The 18,197-nt window shown below is 45.7% G+C and overlaps 1 protein-coding gene across 1 annotated transcript in view; it reads left to right on the top strand.

Annotated features, from left to right (window-relative positions):
* Positions 1-407: 407 nt before the first annotated feature.
* Positions 408-18,197, top strand: part of LOC120052022 (transcriptional enhancer factor TEF-3-like) — a gene marked incomplete at its 5' end in the record, with an annotated part of 44,575 nt that continues 26,785 nt past the window's right edge. Inside the window, 2 exons of the mRNA XM_038998891.1 lie at positions 408-493; positions 9,221-9,567. Coding sequence (XP_038854819.1) covers positions 408-493; positions 9,221-9,567 — 433 coding nt within the window. The remainder of the gene's footprint in view (positions 494-9,220; positions 9,568-18,197) is intronic.

The raw sequence follows: 18,197 nt of genomic DNA, 5'->3' as shown, positions 1-18,197 counted from the left end.
CATTTATTATTCGAATAGTGTCATATAAAGAAATAAAATGGCCAATAGGGGTATTTTAATCTTTATTTGGCGTTATTTCACAACTTCAGATAATTATAAGAGGGCTGATAAGGTTTCGCAACAGCTTTGTCCCTTTGTGTGTTTGTCCCTCTCCTTACAGCGGCAATGATAATCCACCCGTTTTTCTTGATGGATTTCCTTTTTCCCTTCCGAGGCTGGCTTTCTTTTGCTTTTCGGAGCCCTGGCCCTCCCCTCTGATCCCCCTCCCTCATTACATGTTGACCGGTCAGTTCTGCCTCCTTCTTTCCCCTCGTCTTTTTCTCTGCCTTCCAGGCTTCATGTCATACCACAGCTAATTCCTGAAATTCCAGCCCTCCATTGCGCTTCCAAGGGGGTACAAATACTGATATTTCTTCACAGAAACCTGCCCCAAAAATTCCACTTCCCTGCCTGACCCACCCACCGGTGTTGTCTGTTGCTTGACCTTCAACAGGTAAGTTTCCAAAATATTCTGTCTATTTGTTTTGTAAGTGAACATACATCAGTGTTCTTTTAAAAGCAGTACATTGTGGGTGACCAAACTTTCTGTTTCAGCGTTAGACTGGTCAGTTGTATTCTATGTATAGTTGTCTGCCGGTTACGTTGTTTCTAATACGCTTTCATTCACTGTACGAGGTAAACATTCTTTACATTTCTGACATTTTTTTCTCTCGAATTCCCAAATTTTTATCCCTGCACTACTTCCTGCGTTTCGGCCGGAACTTTTTAAAGGAAACTAATAACGTCATAGGCACGCAGTTAAACATTAGCGCTCGTCTGGGTGAGGCGACTAATATGTTTACGAAATAGCTATTTCAATTGCATAATTTTTGAGAATGTCACATGTCAGAATGTCAGAGAATGTTTACGAAGTAATAGCCACATGTGTGTGAATTGTTTGAGTTTTTTTGTACCATAAAATACCAGCATATTAATAATAACAACTATTACTATGAATGACCGATACTAATAATAACTACAGTTATTACTAGTCATATAATACATGAGATATATTATACTCAATAAATATACTTAGATTAATGTGCGTTTTAATTATGTTTATTATGATTAGGCTATTATTATTGGTATTCGTTTTAATATAAAATTTTTTTGTTATAAGCCTATTGTGTGAAAAGTCCACATACCGTACATTTATAGAATGCCTGTTACATAAACAAAATGTGGTTTACTGTGTATTGTATCTGTGTCCAAGCAAAATGTATTTACTGTATATCAGGCTAACATTTTTCTATAGTTTCAAAACGTCCACATTTTCAAGCATAATTTAATTTTTGCTTGGTTCATGATGTAAGGTACTTGGTATGCTGTTTTTGAGTCACCAATCCAACCACTGCTACCTGGCATATGTGTGTTTGTGTGTGGGCAGTGGGAGACGATTGGCGCACACACACACACACACACACACACACACACAGGGTTTGGTAGTGGAGTGAGTGGATAAACTGTGTAGATTTGCTGGTCATGGTGGTGCTTACATGGTGTGTGAGGGAGTAATTTTGGTCCGAGTGCAGGGTTAGAGTGGTGTGTGTGATAGTCTGTCCTCCCGTGGGACAAGGGACAGGGTGTGTATTCCACAGCAGCAACAGGTGGATTGGGCCAGGGGAGTGGACAGGTAGGGGCAAGATGAGGTAGGGGGCATGGACAGGTAGGGGAAAGATGAGGTAGGGGCCATGGACAGGTAAGGGGCAAGAAGAGGTAGGGGGCATGGACAGGTAAGGGGCAAGAAAAGGTAGGGGGCAGGAAGAGGTAGGGGGCATGGACAGGTAGGGGGCAGGAAGAGGTAGGGGGCATGGACAGGTAGGGGCAACGCACACACCCTTTAGTGCACTCTTAAAACTACTTTATGACAGCCAAGGGATGTTGATTTTCTTTACCCTTCCTCACTTCTTTGTTTTTCTGTCTTGGGGTCTCTGGGGTCACTCTGTCCTTGTCTGTTTTCACCTTACAGTTTTTACCATACAGTAGCCTACTAATGACGAGGTTAGGAGTGAAAGGTATTGCTAACTTGCTTTGTGTGCCTTGTGACTGCGACATTGTAATCAATTTATCAAAACAAATTTTGTGTGTGTGTGTGTCTGCCCTGAGACTGGCCCTGTGCTGAGGAGACTGTTCAGTGTGCTCATCCCACATAGCAAGCATTCCTCCTCCACTTGCACGAGAGAGCAGAATAATGTCCTAGATATGTCCTACAGGACAAACAAATCCCCTGGCCTCCAAGCCCCACCAACTCTACCAACCATCCTCCTCTCTAGGCTGTACATGCTGTATGTCCACAGGTCATCGGGCTGTAGTAGTGTACATTCATATTAGCCAGAAGTGAACATCTCTCTTCAGGGATTATCTTGGACTGATCTCATGCAGACCAGTCTCCCTCTTGACCTTTGACCCTGTATCCTATGTGATTATTATGAGGTATGACTGGAATATAGTGTAGGATTTTCATTATGCGTTAGGTGTTGGGTTAGTGGAGGTACATGGAGGGTTGAGGTGTTTACATATAATAAGGGTGGGCAATGTCTTTGATTCTGATCAAATCAAAGTTTATTTGTCACGTGCACCGAATACAACAGGTGTAGACCTTACAGTGAAATGCTTACTTACAGGCTCTAACCAATAGTGCAAAAAAGGTATTAGGTGAACAATAGGTAAGTAAAGAAATAAAACAACAGTAAAAAGACAGGCTATATACAGTAGCGAGGCTATAAAAGTAGCAAGGCTACATACAGACACCGGTTAGTCAGGCTGATTGAGGTAGTATGTACATGTAGATATGGTTAAAGTGACTATGCATATATGATGAACAGAGAGTAGCAGTAGCGTAAAAGAGGGGTTGGCGGGTGGTGGGACACAATGCAGATAGCCCAGGTAGCCATTTGATTACCTGTTCAGGAGTCTTATGGCTTGGGGGTAAAAACTGTTGAGAAGCCTTTTTGTCCTAGACTTGGCACTCCGGTAATGCTTGCCATGCGGTAGTAGAGTGAACAGTCTGTGCCTGGGGTCTTTGACAATTTATAGGGCCTTCCTCTGACACCACCTGGTTTAGAGGTCCTGGATGGCAGGCAGCTTAGCAGTGATGTACTGGGCCATACGCACTATCCTCTGTAGTGCCTTGCGGTCGGAGGCTGAGCAATTGCCGTACCAGGCAGTGATGCAACCAGTCAGGATGCTTTCGATGTTGCAGCTATAGAATCTTTTGAGGATCTCTCTATTCCTGAGGGGGAATAGGCTTTGTCGTGCCCTCTTCGCGACTGTCTTGGTGTGTTTGGTGCACACCAAGGAACTTGAAGCTCTCAACCTGCTCCACTACAGCCCTGTCGATGAGAATGGGGGCATGCTCTGTCCTCTTTTTCCTGTAGTCCACAATCATCTCCTTAGTCTTGGTTACGTTGAGGGAAGGTTGTTATTCTGGCACCACCCGGCCAGGTCTCTGACCTCCTCCCTATAGGCTGTCTCGTCGTTGTCGGTGATCAGGCCTACCACTGTAGTGTCGTCTGCAAACTTAATGGGGTTGGAGTCGTGCCTGGCCATGCAGTCGTGGGTGAACAGGGAGTACAGGAGGGGACTGAGCACGCACCCCTGGGGAGCTCCAGTGTTGAGGATCAGCGTGGCAGATGTGTTGCTACCTACCCTCACCACCTGGGGGCGGCCCGTCAGGAAGTCCAGGATCCAGTTGCAGAGGGAGTTGTTTAGTCCCAGGATCCTTAGCTTAGTGATGAACTTTGAGGGTACTATGGTGTCAATGAATAGCATTCTCACATAGGTGTTCCTTTTGTCCAGGTGGGAAAGGGCAGTGTGGAGTGCAATAGAGATTGCATCATCTGTGGATCTGTTTGGGCGGTATGCAAATTGGAGTAGGTCTAGGGTTTCTGGGATAATGGTGTTGATGTGAGCCATTACCAACCTTTCAAAGCACTTCATGGCTACGGACGTGAGTGTCTGGGTCATGTAGGCAGGTTACCTTGGCGTTCTTGGGCACAGGGCATATGGTGGTCTGCTTGAAACATGTTGGTATTACAGACTCAATCAGGGACATGTTGAAAATGTCAGTATAGACACCTGCCAGTTGGTCAGCACATGCCCGGAGCACACGTCCTGGTAATCCGTCTGGCCCCGCAGCCTTGTGTATGTTGACCTGTTTAAAGGTCTTACGTCGGCTACGGAGAGCGTGATCACAGTCGTCCGGAACAGCTGATGCTCTCATGCATGCCTCAGTGTTGCTTGCCTCGAAGCGAGCATAGAAGTGATTTAGCTCGTCTGGTAGGCTCGTGTCACTGGGCAGTGATAGTTTGTAATAGTTTGCAAGCCCTGCCACATAAGTCGAGCGTCGGAGCCGGTGTAGTATGATTCAATCTTAGCCCTGTATTGACGCTTTGCCTGTTTGATGGTTCGTCACAGGGCATAGCAGGATTTATGGTAAGCTTCCGGGTTAGAGTCCCACACCTTGAAACAGCGCCTCTACCCTTTAGCTCAGTGCGAATGTTGCCTGTAATCATTGGCTTCTGGTTGGGGTATGTGGGTGACTAATGTGGTGTACTCCTCAATGCCATCAGAAGAATCCCTGAACATGTTCCAGTCTGTGATAGCAAAACAGTCCTGTAGTTTAGCATCTGCTTCATCTGACCACTTTTTTATAGACCAAGTCACTGGTGCTTCCTGCTTTAGTTTTCGCTTGTAATCAGGAGGATAGAGTTGTGGTCGGATTTACCAAATGGAGGGCGAGGGAGAGCTTTGTACGCGTCTCTGTGTGTGGAGTACAGGTGATCTAGAATTTTTTTCCCTCTGGTGTGTTTATGTGTGTTTGTGATAGACGTGTGTTTGTGAGCACATCAGTCTGTACGTGTGTGTGTGTGTTTGTGTGTGTTCAGAGAGCAAAGTTGATCTGCTCCTTACAGGGCAACACAGTGGGACACCGTGTCAGAGACCATGTGCTCTCAGCAGAAAACATGCCATACAAATATGTTCCTTTCTCTCCCGATGCTTTCCCACTCCCCGCCCAGCCTGATTCCTGATCATCATATGAGAGCATGTTTTCATTTGGGATGACGGCCACGGCGTTATATGAGAGTATGTTTTCATTTGGGATGACGGCCACGGCTTTATATGAGAGTATGTTTTCATTTGGGATGACGGCCACGGCTTTATATGAGAGTATGTTTTCATTTGGGATGACGGCCACGGCTTTATATGAGAGTATGTTTTCATTTGGGATGACGGCCACGGCTTTATATGAGAGTATTTCATTTGGGATGACGGCCACGGCTTTATATGAGTATGTTTTCATTTGGGATGACGGCCACGCCGTTATATGAGAGGATGTTTTCATTTGGGATGACGGCCACGGCGTTATATGAGAGGATGTTTTCATTTGGGATGACGGCCACGGCGTTATATGAGAGGATGTTTTCATTTGGGATGACGGCCACGGCGTTATATGAGAGTATGTTTTCATTTGGGATGACGGCCACGGCGTTATATGAGAGGATGTTTTCATTTGGGATGACGGCCACGGCGTTATATGAGAGGATGTTTTCATTTGGGATGACGGCCACGGCGTTATATGAGAGTATGTTTTCATTTGGGATGACGGCCACGGCGTTATATGAGGATGTTTTAATTTGGGATGACGGCCACGGCGTTATATGAGAGGATGTTTTCATTTGGGATGACGGCCACGGCGTTATATGAGAGGATGTTTTCATTTGGGATGACGGCCACGCCGTTATGAGAGGATGTTTTCATTTGGGATGACGGCCACGGCGTTATATGAGAGGATGTTTTCATTTGGGATGACGGCCACGCCGTTATGAGAGGATGTTTTCATTTGGGATGACGGCCACGGCGTTATATGAGAGGATGTTTTCATTTGGGATGACGGCCACGGCGTTATATGAGAGTATGTTTTCATTTGGGATGACGGCCACGGCGTTATATGAGAGTATGTTTTCAAGCTTTACATTCCGGTCCCGATTAGAGGAGATTGTGTCCAGCGGAGCCCCTCCCCCTCTCTGCTGCCCCCAAACACCCCTCCAACTGCCAACCCTCTCTGGCGTGGTCCTCAGTTGGTGCCCCCTGCAACCCATAGTCCTTCCCAACCTACAGCACCGGTGCCAGGGGTACTGATGAAGCTGTTACCTCTTATGGATGGGGGGGTGAGGGGGTGGCAACACACAATAGTTTGAATAAGTGGGCCTATGTTTATTTCTGTTTTCATAATGAAAGTGTGTGTTTGCATCTGTATGTGTGTGTCTGTGTTGTGGGAGGGGCCCCTGAGCGCAGCACCAGCTGGGGGATTATCCTGCTGAGCAGGCCCAGGGGAGAGGGGCCGTGGTAGGGGATAAGGGCGCTGTGGAAGGGGCAGCCTGGTTTAAGGGGCTTAGGTCAATTAACCCTGCTGGACACTTTGACTTAGGAACCTAACCAGCACCCTAATGGCTTATGCCCCACAGATCTCACTCTGCACTAAACATTCTCTTTATCAGTATTGGATTATTACATTGTAATTGCAGTTGTCCTTTACTCCAGGTTACTTTGTGAGCAAAGTTATGAAACATACTCTTTTGAAGCACAGCAAAGATACAATGACCACAAAGACCATTTCACCATAGACCCCTTATTTAAAAAGTTACTAAGGTTCACCACCAGAGCAAAGAAATGGGCTCTACAGTGTAAGTTTGCCCTCCTCAGTTGTTTTACTTATTATGACAAGGCCTTAGCAGGGGTCTGGCCGAGACAGATATTCCATTACAACAAGTTTCATAACTATTCCAGAAAGCCCACCCTAAACAAACTGATTGGAGTAAACACTGTCACACTCATTTCAGTATGGTGTGCTTGACAGAGCTTTAGTTCAGTGCTTCTTTAGGGTCAGTCAGTAGTAATGAGACAGTCTGAATTCTACCAGAGGGGTACTACAAAGCATGATCAATTAGTTAGCCAGCTAACTTGCCTAAATATTCTGACCATAACTTTTAATTTTTTAGAAAGATAAGTTTGAAATGGGAATGATCCAGTTTACTCAACAATGATAAACACATATTTAAGTTTAGCTTTCTTAATGAACCATAACATTTGCAGTTATTTCTGGTTGTTTATCAAAGTTAGCTGGCTAACTCATTGATCCTGCTTTGTAGTATACACCTCTGTAGTGTTATCCCCATCATTCCGGTTTTTCAATTAGGTTAATATAGTGTCCATGTAGCCTGTACATTCCTGGGTTCTTTTGTTAACTCACTAAACTATAGTTCAGTATGGAGAGTCCAGAGAACGAGGGAGGGGGGAGAGGGAAAGAGAAACAGAGAGAGAAAAAATTGAGAGAGCGAGAGGGAGGGAGGGAGGGAGGGAGGGAGGGAGAGAGAAACAGAGAAAGACAATAGGGAGTGAGAGACGGAGAGAGAAACAGTGAGATAAAACAGAGACAGACAATAGGGCCTAGGCTGTCATTGTAAATAAGAATTTGTTCTTAACTGACTTGCCTAGTTAAATAAAATAAAAAAATAGGGAGGGAGTGTGAGGGTCATTACCTGTTGTTTGTGTATGGATGTTGATCTGTGTGTGGTCAGTTTGCCCCATGGCCTCTGAATAGATACATTGTCTCATGTGTTTGTTTGGTGTGTGTATTTTAGTTATCTCGGTCATGTGTGTGCGTTCGTGTTGTGTGTGTACATGTATGGTTAACTGGCCAACTCATTTACGGGAAGCCCATTGGTACGTCAGGGGGCTCAGAGGAAGAGAGGGTGACTGGCTGGATGGAGATCGTTACTCACTCAGGGTTTTTCTGCACAGAAAAATAATGGGGGGGCTGCCTAAGCATTTTTTTTATCCAAACAGTAAATCAGAATGGGAAAACGTTTTCAGTGTAAACTTAAAACAGCAAATGTTATCTCAGCCACATGGCTAAATGTGTAGAATTGCAGTAAATTTGCTTTAAAGCTAAATATTGTCACTGTGGTGAACAGGAGGACCGAATACAACCAGGCAAATCATGCTTCATACTGACTAACAATGTCAATAGCCTTAATTGGCAGCCCAGATTGCCTCTGGAGGAACACAAACAATGATTGAGACTCGTCCGTTTCTTGTGATGAGACATTTGTAGAGCTAGGAGTTATTCCCTGACCCCATGTCCTGACCAGTTCTCAAACATCTAGCCTGATAATTTCCTTGAGTGTTTCGAAGTGTAATTGCCTAAATAACCCTGATATGATCTCCTCCTTGATGTGTCTGACTAAGTGTCTTTGTCGATCCCCAACCTGGGTTCAAATACTATTTGAAATCTTTCACATACTTTGAACATTTGCTTCAGCTTGCCTGTAGACTGCCAGATGGGCAGAGTTTACAGTTTTGGTACTATTCTGTTAGTCCATTATTAAGCCAGGCAAGCTCAATCGAGCACAGATAAAGTATTTGAAAATGTCCATGGCGGTGTGTTTGAGATCCCAGTTTAATGTATTTCCCAGTCTGTTACTCCTCTGCCTTCTCCTCGGCCCTCTCCCTCGGCCCTGTTCTCAGCCCTGTTCTCAGCCTTCTCTTCGGCCCTGTTCTCAGCCCTGTCCTCGGCCCTGTCCTCAGCCCTCTCTTCGGCCCTGTCCTCGGCCATCACCTTGGCCTCTAGGTGCCATGCTGTTTGTTTTCATGGCTCCATAATCTAATTTCTGATCCGAGGTGCTTTATCCAAGTAGTATTAGCAACTCCCCACTGATGTGATCTAAGATTTCATAGCATTTGCGCGCACGCCGCTCTTCATATGACCACACTCAGCTGACATAGCTATCGCTTTCCTAGATAGTTCGACCTCCTTGGGCTGACGTCAAATGACCAGAATTTTGTTGTGGTTTTTGTTTCATCTTAATTTTACCAGGAAGTTTCTTGATGTTTGAACGTCTTGTTTGAGGGAGATCTGGCAAGTTTTTAGCATGGGAATAGCTTATCATACATAGTCACAGACAGTACATAACTATGGATACCAAGACAATTCAAAGTATCAAATACTTAGCAGCATAATCAATATTTGAAAGCAATCCTTTAAAGCATATCATATGGTCATTCACTGTTTACGATGGGTATTGCCTTCCTATGCTCTTGTTCTTGGCCTAACGTTCTTCTAGCCAGCACTCCTTGACTCAACCTCACCTGACCTAAATTATGTATTTTACTTTCTCAGGATCACTCTCCCCTGTCTTGTCCTGTCATTGGCCCCTGGAAGACACCATCTACACCCCACCCCAACCCCCTTCTCCCTCCTGGGTCTACCCCCCCCCCCGATCCCTCCAACCCCAGCCCTGTCCTGTGGTCCCCCCCCTGCCCCCACCACGTCTGCGGAGTGGGTGCCAGCCCCCTCCCCTGGGGGCAGCAGTGAGGAGCTGAACGAGCCTCTGGACAAGGCTCTGGAGAACGATGCGGAGGGCGTGTGGAGCCCTGACATCGAACAGAGCTTCCATGAGGCCCTGTCCATCTACCCGCCCTGCGGACGCAGGAAGATTATCCTCTCCGACGAGGGAAAGATGTATGGTATGCCCAACCCTTTTCCCATCTATTCCCTGGTTTTATATGACGACTGACTATATACTGTCCCCTCAAACGTTCATGTACATACACTCTTATGGACCCATGTCCCTTGAAATTGAAGATATGCCGGTATGCCAGTTATCTGCACTGACCACTTTCCCTCACAAATAAGTCCTACATACGTATACACACATTTACTTCACACACAGTTCCCCACACACACACACACACACACACACACAGTTCTGAGTTGAGTGATAAATGGCAGTATCCCAGAGTACACACATAGTTCCACACACCCTCTCACTACCACCACCACTCACAGCACTCTGGTTCACACACCATGCTGGGTTTCTGCCCAGCTGTCCCTCCCCTCCGTCCACATGGCTGAGTAGCGTGTGATGGCACCATGGATGTCACACACCTCTCCATGCTGCTACTCACGTTCTGATTGATACTTGACATAATCTGCTCACCTTCCCTCTCTCCCTCAGCCATTTCTGTACTATACTAGTATTCATTGACATTTTTGTAAAGATGATTTTATCCAGAGCGACTTACAGGAGCAATTAGGGTTAAGTGCCTTGATTCGAACCAGCGACCTTTCGATTACTGGCCCAACACTCTTAACCGCTAGGTTACCTACGGCACTATTCGATTACATAACTATGGTGAGGGCATGTTGTTTACCCCGTTTTGCCATATCTCATTATCAATCATACATTTATGTCAGACATACATTACTTAATTTCTTGTTGGCCTTCATACCTATGTTACGTCATTGGCTTTTAAGTGTTGCAGTCCAATTAACATTTTGGAATAAAAAAGTTATATGCCATGATAAGGGAAAATATTTAGATAAGCAATGCGTTTCGGACATACTATCACATTTCAGGTAGGACCCAAATGCAGACTGTGTCGAAGTAACAGTGTTTATTACAGCAACAGGGGCAGGCAAACGACAGGTCAAGGCAGGCAGGGGTCAATAATCCAGAGTAGTGGGGCAAAGCTACAGGATGGCAGGCAGGCTCAGGGTCAGGTCAGGCAGAGGTCGGTAAATCCAGAGTAGTGGGGCAAACGTACAGGTAGGCAGGCAGGCTCAGGGTCAGGTCAGGCAGAGGTCGGTAAATCCAGAGTAGTGGGGCAAAGGTACAGGACAGCAGGCAGGCTCAGGGTCAGGGTGGGCAGAAAAGGTCAAAACATGGAAAAACAGGAACAATCAAGAGACAGGAACAGAGGGCAGAATGCTGGTAGGCTTCACGAAACAAAACAAACTGGCCACAGACAAACAGAGAACACAGATATAAATACACAGGGGATAATGGGGAAGATGGGCGACACCTGGAGGGGGGTGGAGACGAGCACAAAGACAGGTGAAACAGATCAGGGCGTGACACATACGCAATGTAGAAGGATTGTTTTGTCTACCATAGAATGCTGTTAGTACTATAGAGTGCTTATAGACCCTTCAGAAAGCCATAAAGGGACCCGGGAAAAGAAAGTTGGAGGAATATGTTTCATGATTAACAACTCATGGTGTGATTGTGGTAACGTACATTAAGTCCTTTTGTTCTCCCGATCTGGAATATCTCACCATCAAATGCTGACCTCATTACCTCCCGAGCGAATTGTCTTCGGTCATCACCAATGCAGTGTTCTCTATATTCCCCCCCAAGCCAACAACGCTACGGCTCTCAAGGAACCCTACTGGACTTCGTGCAAATTGGAAACCGCAAATCCTGCGTCCGCATTTATTGTAACTGGAGACCATTTCCTGCAGTCAAATAACCCAAATCGCCCTCTTTTGGCCTCATGGCTGGAATGTTAAAACATATTTTTTTTTTTAAACAGATGTAAATCCGGTGATCTATGTTTTGTTATTTTTCAGTTTAGTGCCTCCATCAGTCGCACTGTTTGATGCAATATTTTGCAGTCGCAGGTTTGACTCCGCGAGTGCTGCTTGTGTTCTCCGTAACAGGTCGATGGCCTCTGTGTCTGTAGGCAGAGACTTGAGCCCATCATCCACATAGAAATGTCTCTCCACGAACTGTCAAGTGTCTGCGCCGTGATCTTGCTCACCTTCTTGAGCGGCTCGCCTGAGCCCGTAGACGGTGACGGCAGGAGATGGGCTGTTGCCGAAGTTGTGGACCTTCATCCTATACTCAATTATGTTTTTGTGATGTCATTGTCTCTGTACCATAAGATTCTCAGGTAATTTCTGTGATCTTCTCTCACAACGAAACAATAAAGCATCTGTTGGATATCTGCTGTTATTATTACATGTTTTTTCCTGAAGTGGATGAGAACTCCCAGAAGACTATTGTTTAGGTCTGGGCCTGTGAGCAGCATGTTGTTGGAGAGACCATACTGCTGTGCATTGGAGTCGAAAACTACCCTGATCTAACCCGGCTGATAGACCCCGAAGGTCGGGGTTGGACCACAGAGTGAAGGAAAGGCAGCCAACAATGAGCTGTTGGAAAAGCATTCCAGGTGAAGCTGGTTGAGAGAATGCCTAGAGTGTGCAAAGCTGTCATCAAGGTGGCTACTTTGGGGGGGTGGCTACTTTGAAGAATCTAAAATATATTTTGATTTATTTAACACTTTTTTGGTTACTACATGATTCCATGTGTTATTTCATAGTTTTGATGTCTTCACTATTATTCTATTATAATGTAGGAAAAAATAAAAAAAATAAGAAAAACCCTTGAATGAGTAGGTGTGTCCAAACTTTTGACTGGTATTGTATATATATACACAGTACCTTTGGAAAGTATTCAGACCCCTTGACTTTTTCTACATTTTGTTTCGTTACAGCATTATTCTAAAATGGATTAAATCAAAACAAATTCCTTAGCAATCTACACACAATACCCCATAATACCAAGAACCCAATGGTCACTCTGACAGAGCTCCTCTGTGGAGATGGGAGAACCTTCCAGAAGGACAACCATCTCTGCAGCACTCCACCAATCAGGCCTTTATGGTAGAGTGGCCAGACGGAAGCCACTCTTCAGTAAAAGGCACATGACAGCCCTGTTGGAGTTTGCCAAAAGGCACCTCACGACTCTCAGACCATGAGAAACAAGATTCTCTGGTCTGATGAAACCAAGATTGAACTCTTTGTCCTGAATGCCAAGCATCACGTCTGGAGGAAACCTGGTACCATCCCTACGGTGAAGCATGGGGGTGGTAGCATCATGCTTTGGGGATATTTTTCAGTGTCAGGAATTGGGAGACTAGTCAGGATCGAGGCAAAGATGAACAGAGCAAAGTACAGAGATCCTTGATGAAAACCTGCTCCAGAGCACTCAGGACCTCAGACTGGGGAAACAGGATAACAGGATAACAACAGGATAACGACCCTAAGCACACAGCCATTACAACACAGTAGTGGATTTGGGTCTAGTGTCTGAATGTCCTTGAGTGACCCAGCCAGAGCCCGGACTTGAACCAGATCGAACACTTCTGGAGAGACCTGAAAATAGCTGTGCTGCGACGCTCCCCATCCAACCTGACAGAGCTTGAGAGGATCTGCAGAGAAGGGAGGAACTCCCCAAATACTTGTCGTGTCATACCCAAGAAAACTTGATGCTGTAATCACTGCCAAAGGTGCTTCAACAAAGTACTGAGTAAAGGGTCTGACTACTTATGTAAATGCGTACCTTTTCATTTTTATAAATTTGTAAAAAGGCCCCTTGACTTTTTCCACATTTTGGACTCTGACATTGCTCGTTCTGATATTTCTTACATATGGGATAACATCTGCAAAATGCCCCTCTCCCCACTGGTGTGATTAATATATCTGAGGGTTTAGATCTTAATAAGGTAGTTACCTCATACAAGTACTTGGGAGAATGGCTAGATGGTACACTGTCCTTCTCTCAGCACATTTTCAAAGCTGCAGGTTGAAGTTAAATCTAGACTTGGTTTCCTCCATCATAATCGCTCCTCTTTCACCCCAGCTACCAAACTAACCTTGATTCAGATGACCATCCTACCCATGCTAGATTATGAAGATGTAAATTATAGATTGGCAGGTAAGGGTGCTCTCATGCGGCTGGATGTTCTTTCCATTTGGCCATCAGATTTGCCACCAATGCCACCAATTATAGGACACATCACTGCACTCTATACTCCTCTGTAAACTGCCCATCTCTGTATACCTGGCACAAGACCCACTGGTTGATGCTAATTTATAAAACCCTCTTAGGTCTCACTCCCCCCTATCTGAGATACCTACTGCAGCCCTCATCCTCCACATACAACACCCATTCTGCCAGTCACATTCTGTTGAAGGTCCCCAAAGCACACACATCCCTGGGTCGCTCCTCTTTTCGCTGCAGCTAGCGACTGGAAGGAGCTGCAACAAACACTCTAACTGGACAGTTTATTTATTTTGTATTTTTAACCCCTTTTTGATCTTGTCTAGTCGCTGTCTTGGGAGAGGCTAAGGTGGAGTAATGTGTCCTCCGAAACATAACCCACCTAACCGCGCTCCTTAACACCCGCCACCTTAACCCAGAAGCCAGCCTCACCAATGTGTCAGAGGAAACACCATTCAACTGACGACCGGAGTCAGCCCTCAGGCACCCGGCCTGCCACAAAGAGTCGCTAGTGTGCGATGAGCCAAGTAAAGCCCCACCGGCCAAATCCTATCCTAACCCGGTTGACGATGGGCCAATTGTGCTCTGTCCTATGGGACTCCCGGCCATGGCTGGTTGACACAGCCCATAGAAACGCTTCTAGCACTGCGATGCAGTGCCTTAGACCGCTGCACCACTCAGGAGGCCCCAAACTGGATAGTTTTATCTCCATCTTTACATTCAAAGACTCAATCATGGTCACTCTTACTGACACTTGTGGCTGCTTTGCGTGATGTATTGTTGTTTCTACCTTTTTGCCCTTTGTGCTGTTGTCTGTGCCTAACAATGTTTGTACAAATTTTGTTCTGCTACCAGGTTGTGCTGCTGCCATATTGTTTCGCTACCGTGTTGTTGTCATGTTGTGTTGCTACCATGCTATGCTGTCATGTGTTGCTGCCATGCTGTGTTGTTGTCTTAGACACCACAACACTACAAAAAGAGAGACCTATCTTGTTGTGATGTCTGTTTTGTCCTACATTTTTAATCCCAGCCCTCATCCCAACAGGAGGCCTTTTGCCTCTTGGTAGACTGTCATTGTAAATAAGAATTTGTTCTTAACTGACTTGCCTAGTTAAATAAATAAAAAATCTGTGTACGCAACCAATACACTTTGATTTGATAGGACACACTAGGTCTTGCTGGTAGACGTCTGCTAACAGATGGCTTGCGATAACGATAGCTCGTCTGCTGGTGGTGGAAAAGCGTTGGGTCCAAACGGAGCGGGTGGTTGTGTGCTTTTCAGAGGAGGTCTGTCATCTCCCCTCTCTGAGCCAGCTCCTTTAGCCATATGCTAGGCTATCTGGGCCCGGCGAGTTCAGAGCCGTCCCCTGATCAACTCTAACCCCTTATAAAGCCTGCAATAATGGGACGGAGGAGAGGGGGCAGGTGTCACATTCTGTTTTAGTGGAAGAGAGGCTAGGGAGGGAGGGGAGGGTGGTGAGAGCTGGGGGGGCGCACTGAGGTGCCCCTTCCTCCCCACGGGGGTCAGGGGCGGGTGATGCGTGCCAGGGAGCACGATGGGCCGTTAGGAATGGCATGCGCTTGGAACCGGGGTTCAAGGCAGCTCCGCTGTAACCCTATACCAGAATAGACGTTTACCCTTTGAGTGCTTGGAGTGAGGGGAGGGAAACAAATAAACACCAAGGTAGCGGCGGTGTCTTGTGCGGCTCCGGGGCATTCTGCACCTGTCCCTGGTGTGTGTGTGTGTCTTTATGCCTCCCTCCTCTGTTCGCTGCTATTTCTGGGATTTATCATGCACTCCCCCCCCCCCCGTCAGTCTGTCAGTCTCTCAGTGGGTCTGTCTACCTTTCAGCTAACCTCCAACTGCTCCCCAAGTTCACCACAGCCTCACGGCCAGACAAAATTTACTACATGAGAAAAGAGACAAGACTGAACCCGCTGCCCCCCACACCCCATAAACAGCTAAGCCCACCCCCCACACTGACCCCCCACCCTGTTTATCAGCCCTGTCAGGGTCATTGACAGACCTTGACACATTGCTCCAACTCAACTCATTTCAACCTAAAGCTATGTTAATCTCATTTTAAATCTCGTTTTAAATTTAAGTATATCATTACATGAAGTGAGAGGAAAACCTATGGAAATACACTACCGGTCAAAGGTTTTAGAACACCTGCTCATTCAAGGGTTTTTCTTTATTTTGACTATTTTCTACATTGTAGAATAATAATGAAGACATCAAATAACACATATGGAATCATGTAGTAACCAAAAAAGCGTTAAACAAATCAAAATATATTTTATATTTGAGATTCTTCAAATATCCACCCTTTGATGACAGCTTTGCACACACTTCCCATCCAACATGATAGAGCTTGAGAGGATCTACAGAGCAGAATGGGAGAAGACTCGAGGCTGTAATCGCTGCAAAAGCTGCTTCAACAAAGTACCGAGTAAAGGATCTGAATGTCTAACAATCTGTTTTTGCTTAGTTATTATGGGATATGGTGTGTAGATTGATTAGGGGGGGGGGGGGAACGATTTAATCCATTTTAGAATAAGTCTGTAACGTAACAAAATGTGGAAAAAGTCAAGTGGTCTGAATACTTTCCGAATGCACTGTATTGCATTTCCTGTCTACAACACTGAACACGTGCCATTTCAGAGGCAACAATGCCATATTGAGATGGGGAACCGTTCATTTTGTAGTATGCGTGTAGATCCTCTATATCCAATTGTAATTTCTTATATCAAGAGGAATGTTTTTGTCTCATATTTCCTCATGCAATCATCGCATTTTTCTCATAATAGTCTGGCCGTCATGCTTATTACTCACTGCAGTTATTAGCTCGCCTATTAAGACAGTGTCACGGATATTGTGGAGGTTTTTGTGTGGCAGTCATTCGACATGCATTGCCAATGAAAACATTTCCTGGCTTCCATGGGTCCCGGTTGTGCTTTGCCCCATCTGACTAACGTCCGGCGTGTAAAGTAACGGATCCACCGGGTAGAAAGGCTTTTCAGAGCCGGGATGACAAATGATGTGTGTTATAGGGGAGGAGGGATGGACAGTTGGATAAGTGCTTTGCCACAAGGTATAGGATACCCATATAGGCCGTATATGAAAATAGCACATTTGATAGTGGAAATGTTGGTTGTTTATTTACAGTGATTGAATAATTAAGTGATAATGCCCAAGAAGCTCAGTTTTAACCAATCAGCATTCAGGATTAGACCCACCCGTTGGATAATCACTCATAACTCTTCTTGTAATCACTTTTATTATTTACATAATCAGAAAAAGGCCCTAGTCTTATGCCTTATGCAAAAATAACTGACATATTATAATATTTTATTCAGTCATCATGTTCTTTCACACCTGCTCTCCCACTATACCTCCTATAGTGAACATCTGTTTTCTCTGGCCTTCATTGCAAGGGTTTTATTGCCGACAAACATCTTGACATGTTTGTCTCTCTTGTGTAGACGCCAACGTGCCCTGCAAACAGAGAGCAGCAGTTTTTTTCTGTCAACCCTCATTAATAAGTGTATGATGTAAAGGAAAGGCCCAATGGAAATAAATAATTATCCTCCTCACCCAGGTCCCAACTTTCCCAGTCAAGTGAGAGGTTCACTGACAGAAGGCTGTGTGTAGCTAGTAGCCTTTTGGTAAAGTGCTCCTGTGTCATGTTTCTTTTGTAATTGCAGCTGAGACAGGACAGAGTTCTCAGTACGGTCACCATATCATTGCTGAGTCTCCAGAGTGAGTACTACTGCAGTGGGGTCACTGTTTGCTGTCTCCAGAGTGAGTACTACTGCAGTGGGGTCACTGTGCTGTCTCCAGAGTGAGTACTACTGCAGTGGGGTCACTGTTTGCTGTCTCCAGAGTGAGTACTACTGCAGTGGGGTCACTGTTTGCTGTCTCCAGAGTGAGTACTACTGCAGTGGGGTCACTGTTTGCTGTCTCCAGAGTGAGTACTACTGCAGTGGGGTCACTGTTTGCTGTCTCCAGAGTGAGTACTACTGCAGTGGGGTCACTGTTTGCTGTCTCCAGAGTGAGTACTACTGCAGTGGGGTCACTGTTTGCTGTCTCCAGAGTGAGTACTACTGCAGTGGGGTCACTGTTTGCTGTCTCCAGAGTGAGTACTACTGCAGTGGGGTCACTGTTTGCTGTCTCCAGAGTGAGTACTACTGCAGTGGGGTCACTGTTTGCTGTCTCCAGAGTGAGTACTACTGCAGTGGGGTCACTGTTTGCTGTCTCCAGAGTGAGTACTACTGCAGTGGGGTCACTGTTTGCTGTCTCCAGAGTGAGTACTACTGCAGTGGGGTCACTGTTTGCTGTCTCCAGAGTGAGTACTACTGCAGTGGGGTCACTGTTTGCTGTCTCCAGAGTGAGTACTACTGCAGTGGGGTCACTGTTTGCTGTCTCCAGAGTGAGTACTACTGCAGTGGGGTCACTGTTTGCTGTCTCCAGAGTGAGTACTACTGCAGTGGGGTCACTGTTTTCTGTCTCCAGAGAGAGTACTTGAA

The sequence above is a fragment of the Salvelinus namaycush genome, chromosome 8, assembly GCF_016432855.1.
Source record: "Salvelinus namaycush isolate Seneca chromosome 8, SaNama_1.0, whole genome shotgun sequence".
NCBI lineage: Eukaryota > Metazoa > Chordata > Actinopteri > Salmoniformes > Salmonidae > Salvelinus > Salvelinus namaycush.
Note: the sequence above shows the minus strand (reverse complement) of the source record. Positions and strands in the feature narration are given on the sequence as shown.